This window comes from Clavelina lepadiformis, chromosome 1 (assembly GCF_947623445.1).
Source record: "Clavelina lepadiformis chromosome 1, kaClaLepa1.1, whole genome shotgun sequence".
NCBI lineage: Eukaryota > Metazoa > Chordata > Ascidiacea > Aplousobranchia > Clavelinidae > Clavelina > Clavelina lepadiformis.
Genome location: NC_135240.1, coordinates 14089235 through 14096865, shown reverse-complemented (window position 1 = coordinate 14096865; position 7631 = coordinate 14089235). Strand labels below are relative to the sequence as shown.

The 7631-nt window shown below is 35.4% G+C and overlaps 1 protein-coding gene across 1 annotated transcript; it reads left to right on the top strand.

The window, feature by feature from the left end:
- The first annotated feature begins 3818 nt into the window (after window positions 1-3818).
- LOC143451263 (uncharacterized) lies at window positions 3819-6955 on the top strand. The gene is made up of 12 exons (XM_076951706.1): window positions 3819-3994; window positions 4074-4224; window positions 4464-4592; window positions 4666-4786; window positions 4876-4962; window positions 5051-5120; window positions 5307-5437; window positions 5571-5659; window positions 5806-5912; window positions 6027-6137; window positions 6267-6372; window positions 6509-6955. Exons 1-12 carry the CDS (start codon window positions 3839-3841, stop codon window positions 6619-6621), a joined length of 1371 nt encoding a protein of 456 aa, XP_076807821.1. The 5' UTR covers window positions 3819-3838; the 3' UTR covers window positions 6622-6955.
- Window positions 6956-7631: the final 676 nt, after the last annotated feature.

The window sequence follows — 7631 nt, the reverse complement described above, 5'->3', positions numbered from 1 at the left end:
ATTAAGGCTGGTTTATTTGATGGTCCACAAATTCGGCAACTCAAAGATGAACGTTTCAGTGGTTCAATGTCAGAATTGGAAGAAAATTCCTGGTTATCATTTAAAAACCTTGTCAAGGGATTTCTTGGGTATGCACAGGCAGAGAATTATATCGAAATTGTTCAGAAGCTATTGGAAAGCTACAAAGAACTCGTAGTTAACTCGCTAGCTCAAAGAACATAGCCATCTTGCTAATTTCCCGGAAAACCTTGGTGCGGTCAGCGATGAGCAAGGAGAAAGATTCCACCAAGATCTGAAGGTGATGGAGGAAAGACATCAGGGAAGATGAAACTTACATATGGTGGCTGACTATTGTTGGAGTATTAAGCGAAACTGCCCACAGCTTGAACATGCCAGGAAAAGCTACAAGCGTTAATTTTTGCCTTAAAACTCACACTTTTTTTGTCCTGCAGAAGCAATATCCGTTTTAAGGAACAGAATAGAGCTGTACAAAGGTTTATTTGAAAACCATTGAGTTACTTTCGGTTGCTTGTAGTTCTTAAAACGTTTTATACAATAAACGAAGATGTCTTAAAAGTTGTACTTTTTTGTGGGTTACGAGACAAAGTGGTGGGTGCCTATAGCTCAAAAACTTGACGTGATAGAAAAAAACTGATGTCATTTTTGGATTCAGCGCCCAAAAGTTAGTCAAAAACAATTGTTAGATCGAAGTCAACAAAATTGTGTTCCCTTGTGTTATTATTGTTTTTACCTTGTTTGAAAATGTTCAAAACTCTCCTTACTGTATATTATATACCACCGGATAATAAATACAGCAGTGTATACAAAATGTGAATGCAGATTAGTGGAATGCAGCATATTTAGCAGCATCGTAAAGAAAAAGAAAATTGTTATTTAATTGTTTTCCATACGCGTTTACCTGGTTTTTCAGTACAGTGGATGTGCTAATTGAGATAACATTGCATGGACAAAAAATATCGTCATAAAAGGCCATAGTAAAGCTCTAGGAAAATCTTTTACTTGCACTATAGAGTAAGAACTTTTTTTATGTATGTCAGTGCTTTGTCGCAGGAATTTTTTAAAATATACCTTTTATAATTTTTTTGGCATTAGTACTTTTATGTTTTCTTCTTAAAAGTACCATTTCTTTGATATGATGAATTTATAATTATATAAAGTACGTTTCTAAATCATTTATCACCATACTTGACTGAGCTGTGGTATTTTTATTAGTTTCTAATTTTCATTCAAGCCAAAGATCTACGTAGTCGATACATAACACTTGGTGTACAACACCACAAAATGTAACAGTGAGGAAAATATTTCTGCCCCGGTTGTGATATCAAACGATTTTACCAATGATTTTAATCACAGCACATGGTAAGTATCAATGATTAGCAAACTTTTGTTATCATCACGGAGATTATATTTTAAACAGAAATTTCAGTGGACCTAAATCTCATTTCATACAGTCTACTTCCAGGTCTATTACAAGTTGCAAACTAAAACTGCTGGATAATTATATTTATGACACATTTGCACTTCAAGACAATGACATTTTTTGAGCGCCCTTTTTGGATTCCATTAACTCATTGCAAGGCGGCTAAGTAAACTCAAATCTTTGAAATTGTCAAAGGCAGTGGAAATTTTTGGTACTCATTTGACGAACAAGTGGATTGCATACGACTAAAGGAAATCAAACTCGATAGGGTTATTGGATTCTGGATAAACATAAAAGATAACCCGGAAAAATGTTGTTCTTGGAACAATGGCGACGCTATTATTACGCTCTACGACAATTACTCCAACCGACCATACTTGCAAGGCGCGTATTGAAAAGCGCAAAGGTTTTGAAGCATATATATAGTTACCTTAGTTGTTTATTATAAATACGATTTGCACATGCTGTAAAAATAAATCTCGTTAAAATCTTAACACTGATGAAGCAAGTTGATGCTTGCAGAGCTGTGTCAAGAAAATAAAAATGAAATGTAACTCTTGAGTGCTATCAAATACTGTATTCTACTGTTTAGTTAATTACATGGTATGCTGAAAGAGTTGTATACCCAGGTCCCGCCGATGAATATTGACGCATGCCTTTATGGTCGCGAATGCAAGCCTTTGTCATACGTTGCTATGACAACCCATCCTTAAAAGGAAGCGCGGTTATTTCTACCAAAAAGTGGATGAACTTGCAGCTAAACATAAACCCGTGTCAGACGAAGTATCGATTTGGTAAGTTGATTGCTTGAACACGTTTCAGCGAAAAGTTACTCACAACTTCGATCGCATGTAATTGATAAAGTAGATTAAAGCAATTGTGCATAATGAATACATATCGACAAAACGGGACGTTTGTGCAAATGTTGTATGTGACGTTATCTGTATTTTTTCCAATTGTGTCAGCTAGGGATGGGCCGATACGAACCCAATCCCGAATAGATTCGCCGAATATCGTCTTTGTAGAAGATTCGGAAGAACACGAATACCAACAATGCCGAACCCGAATACAATATTACTTATAAATCAGCTGACTTTGTTAAAAAATGATGATCTAGTTTCCCGACGAAGCTAAAATAAAGACAACAATACTTACAATGAAGGTCGTTTTCCTAACGATTTTGCTTTTTCAATAGTTTTTTAAACACTGTTTTTTTGAAAGAAAGCAACTTTTTTATCGATTACGTCATGTTACAAGCAAGACTTGACAACTTTTGTTTGAAATTTTATTGTTTGGTTCTAATGCGAATAGATTCGGGATTCGTTCCTGTCGATCTTCATGATATTCGGGTTCGCACGAACCCGAATAATCTTCCTCGTGGCACATCCCTAGTGTCAGCACGTCCAACGTAGAGAATATAGTCGATATTTTATTATCGTGCGGAGCGCTTTTGCTTGACCACTAATAAGTAATAACACTGTCCGCAACGTTTGTGAATGATACGTGTTACCATGTTCTAAAAGGCCCTTTAACGAATGCAAATTGCTATGTTTGATTTTTTTAGGTACATATTAATTTACGCTGCTGCAAAAATATCATATTGTATAGATTTCTGTGTTTCGCATGCTATGTGCAATGATCTCGTCGGTAATGTGTTTTAATGATTGAAATGTATACTTTTGTAAAGTGACATTGCGTGTTTATAAGGTTACATTATATAATAAAAACAAAAATAAGCTAAGTGGGGCATGTTATCTGTAATATTTATCGGATCGTGTTTATCGGACATTTATTGGTCTGTAATTAGCTATCTATTAACCACTTATATAGAATTACTTTCAAACGTTTGCAGTATGAAAGACAGAACTTTTATAAAGGAATAAAATGTATAACTTAGCTCGACAATTACTTAGCAATTTTGCAGACATGTTTTATCTTAAGTCACGACAGAATATATTAATGTGAAGTAATTTTTTAATGGCAGGGCTAAACATAAACTAAAGATTACGAGAAGTGTATTCCCTCAAAGCAGAAACTCTTAATTGGCTTTCTTTGGTCTACCGCCTACTCTAAACGTGAGTTGCAATTACGTTATATGTAATTATATTGTTACTTCAAAGGATTGAGCACATGTCACAGTTTATAAACTTTCGCAACGAAATTCTTATATAAAGGCCAACAATGGCAATGTCGACAACAAAGTTTTTCGACTCAATTTCTTACACAGTTTAGGTAGGTGAAATAGAAATTTAGGGTAGAATAAAACTCTTACGCATATATAATGCATTATTTAGCCTACAAACATCAAGTTGTGTTACACCATAAAACTTTGTCTATAAAATTTAGTAAGAGCATATTTTTACAATTTTATAAAATAGTTTAAAAGGTTTTAGGAAAATGAAGACTTTTGGAATAATTTTATCTGTCCTACTGCTTGGAGTTTTGACCGCAAACGGGCAAGATGAACAAAATGCTGGTGAAATAAGTGGATCAGTTGCAGCAAGAGCGGTCGTACTTACCTGGAACCATGTTGAAGGCGCAACGCATTATCTGGTGCGTAGCCTATGTGGTTCCTTTTTAAAGCGTGTTTTAGTTAGTGTGGTACTTAAAACGACCCTTCATCAATGTTTAGGTTGTACTAGACGGTCAAAGCCAAAACACTACTGACACGACTGCATCATTTGGCGGGTTGGAACCAAACACCCCATACACAGCCGAGGCCTCCGCCTTCGACGCCAACGGAAGCATAATTTTTGTTTTCCCCGACTTTACTTTTGAAACAGGTATATACTGCAGATATAAATTGCTTCAACTTTTCTATATGTAGAAGAGTTCTCTCAAAACTTGCGCACTATCACATATAGTCTATCATACTGTGAACTGTATGGAGTGTGTAGGCCCTATAGCCTACCCTGGCACTATAGTGTAATTGACTACAGTAGTTTACAAGTGTATAGGTTAAATTAAGAAAAAGAGTTTTGAATAAGCCAATAAAATATATTTATTTAACGTACTTGAGCAGTTTTGGAAAGAATTACAAACTTACGCGCAAAAGATATCACTGAAATTTCAATTGAAATCACTTGGGATGAAAGAAATGACACCACAGTGTTCTCAGTTATGGTCAAAGACGATGAAGACGAACTTCTTGGTACTATCAATTAAAAATAAATATATAATGTTTATGATTGGATTTTTTTACATTCTTTATCGTTTTCTATTAGAACCATTTGTCCGCTTAAGCGAAAACACTGCTTTCATTTCCGGGCTGCAACGCTTGACCTTTTACAACATTTACGTAGCACCAGTTGGCGCCGATGGTGTCGGTGAAACTTCAGTTATCAGGTAATTATTTTTTCGGTTGGTACACTTCTTGTTGCTTTTATTAAATATTGTAACTATCTGAATTTTATGAAAGTTTTTTGTTATGATAGACTTCGCACTGACGGAGAAGGCGTGAGAATAGTAAACAGCTGGAAAAACTCGGAAGGATTGTCCGGAGGACAAGTAATGATTTACAGGTGAGCAAACCTTTATATTTCTTCATGTGCTCATAAAACGCTCTCGTGGAATAATTTTGGCACTGACAAAACTAACTGAAACTTTTAGATCTATCAACATCCCAAGAGGACCGTACATGATGAGAGTTTTTCTTCCATGTCCTGCAACAAACATTAAAGTAGGTTATGTCGGAAAAATATTGCCGTATCCGTCGTATCCGTCTTTATAGGAAAAACGAAATAGGAAGTATCTGTATATACGACTTCAATTTTTTTTATAGCCAAGAGCCGACATAGGTCACATAACTTCAATTTTAAGTATATCGAGGATTGTTAGGAGTACTTTAAAACCTTGTTCTTATTAGGTATGGAACGCGGATATTGACGAAGAATTATCCAGCCAAGATGACGGAATATATATCCTCGTACAAAATAAAATTTGGCAAAAGCGAAAAGCTGATATCGGAATGAACTTTTATTCTCTGGGCGACGAAACGTAAGGTTTATGTAAACAAGTGACCAAAAAGATTTTCCCTATACATGAAAGTTACGACGTGTGACTTTTGTACGAACAGCAAACAAACCATAAACACAAATAGACTGTACATATAATTGTTTACGGAACTTAGATTCAACTGTTCAATTGAAGAAGGCAGTGTGAATGTGGAATTTAGTTACAGTGAACCCTCCGCTAGAAACGTCCTTTCATCAAATCAAGGTAAAAACGACAGACTTTTTTTTTAATTGCGCCAACATTGATATCAATTACCAACATACTCGTATAGTCGAATATATAGATAAAACAAGTTTCCACGAGCGGCAGATAAGTTTTCAGTTTGATATAATATGTTTGCTTTTTTATAGCTATACCTGTTTCTATTCTTGAATGGGCTACTATTGACACTGGCATTGTGTCATTGGCTGGAAAGATGAATGTGCGTTTGGATGAAGTATACGACAACGTTAACGCAGTATGTACCACCATACATGACCTGAATACAAAAACTATAGCATGTGTGAGAGTTGAAGGATGAACTACGTACTGTAATTATTCCAGTTATACTTCAAGCATTTTGTATTTCAAGCCGCTGTCAGCAGCACAAAGCAACCAAACCTTCAACATGAAACCCTATCACGGTCAGTTCATTATTGCACTGCATTCTGGTGAAGACTGTCCTGGTGGAATAAGCATAGGGGTAAGCAAAGATTTTCTCATCGTAAGCGTTTTGCCACACGCATATCATAAAACATTGTGCAAACCCACATGAGTCCACATGCGTAATAATAACTAAACCTTGCCGCTTGGGCTGCTTTCACATTTTTAGGCCGTCTGGGGCATGACTCAGAAATCTTCTACTGGCATGGAAGGAGCGCTGCCATCAACAATGTATTTTGTTCAGACTGAGGCTCAGTGGCCATCTAATGAAATTGGTTCGTATTTTTATTCGAAGTATTATGCCTTATTGTTTATAGTGCATTGGTATAGTACCAATAGGCCGTTATCAGATTCTCCGCTATAAACTTTATCAACGCTAAACACTTGAATAAAAACATTCTAATGTATTAGGTTTAATCTACGGATATGATGCCGACAACTGCAGCTCAAGAAATGGAGTTACAACGGAACTTATTGAAGGAGGACCAATTGTTGACGCAGTGTTTGATGCAGAAGATGTTTAAAAAATTTTTATGGTTTAACGTTTATCGCCTATAGCTTAGGAGTATATATTGAAATCGCAGATAACTCTCTTTGTTCATATAATATTTGTTTTCTGATTTGCCTTGTGTACAGCTTATTTCCAAAGAATTGTTTGTTATTTAATTTCTGACCGAAAGTCAGATTTCCAAAACTAAATTACATGTGTCATAAATTAATTTAGGCTGGCTTGCCTTGTAATTTACCCGTAAAATAATTCTGCTGCGAGGACTACATTAACTTATATGTTTTCTGTGCATTTTATATATATATTCAACATATATTCAATTATTACACTCAATAAAACATTCAAAGGAGCGTGGTGAGAGAATATTTTTTGATACAAACTCAGTTGTACCGCACTTTAAGAGTTTCCTTTTTCATTTCTTCATTTTATCTTCGAAAGCCCCTTATTGTACAGGAGCACAGGGAAGTTCAACTCAGAGTTTATAGCATCATCGTATATTTGAGAGACCGTACTTACAAGCTTTTTAACGGGACAAATAAGTTTAACAATTTTTATCCCATTGATTAAAGTATTATCGATAAATGAGTTCTCGGTAAAGTTATAACTTATTGGAATTTTTATGTATTGACGGTTCTATATCAATTTATCTCGTGAAATACGGTCAATTAATTTTAGGTCATCAGGGTCAAAAATTTTAAACTGACTTTGGTGTAGTGGACAAACTTCTACTTTAACAAACAATTTGGCAACCAACATTTTTTATTTTCGGGACACATGATCTTACAATGTTACTTTATAAACATCGCCCAAAAATTATTTCCTTTTCGCTACTATGTACACCACAATTGTCAATGTATAAAACTTGGGAACAAAGTTTTTGTTGCATTGATACTAACAGCTGTCCTCGCGCAATATGATTGTGCGGAATTCAACTCTGACGTTACGTTTTTCGCAAAGCTACAGTATTTTTGCAATTTCAATTTTTCATTTTAGCAGCCAGTTGCGCAAGGTCCACCAAACCATGAG

Bases quoted from the DNA above. Each gene is read 5' to 3' on its own strand.
- LOC143451263 (XM_076951706.1), top strand. From the start codon at position 3,839: ATGAAGACTTTTGGAATAATTTTATCTGTCCTACTGCTTGGAGTTTTG. The intron at 4,225-4,463 runs GTATATACTGCA...GTACTTGAGCAG, and splicing joins CGACTTTACTTTTGAAACAG to TTTTGGAAAGAATTACAAAC. The intron at 6,138-6,266 runs GTAAGCAAAGAT...TCACATTTTTAG, and splicing joins CTGGTGGAATAAGCATAGGG to GCCGTCTGGGGCATGACTCA.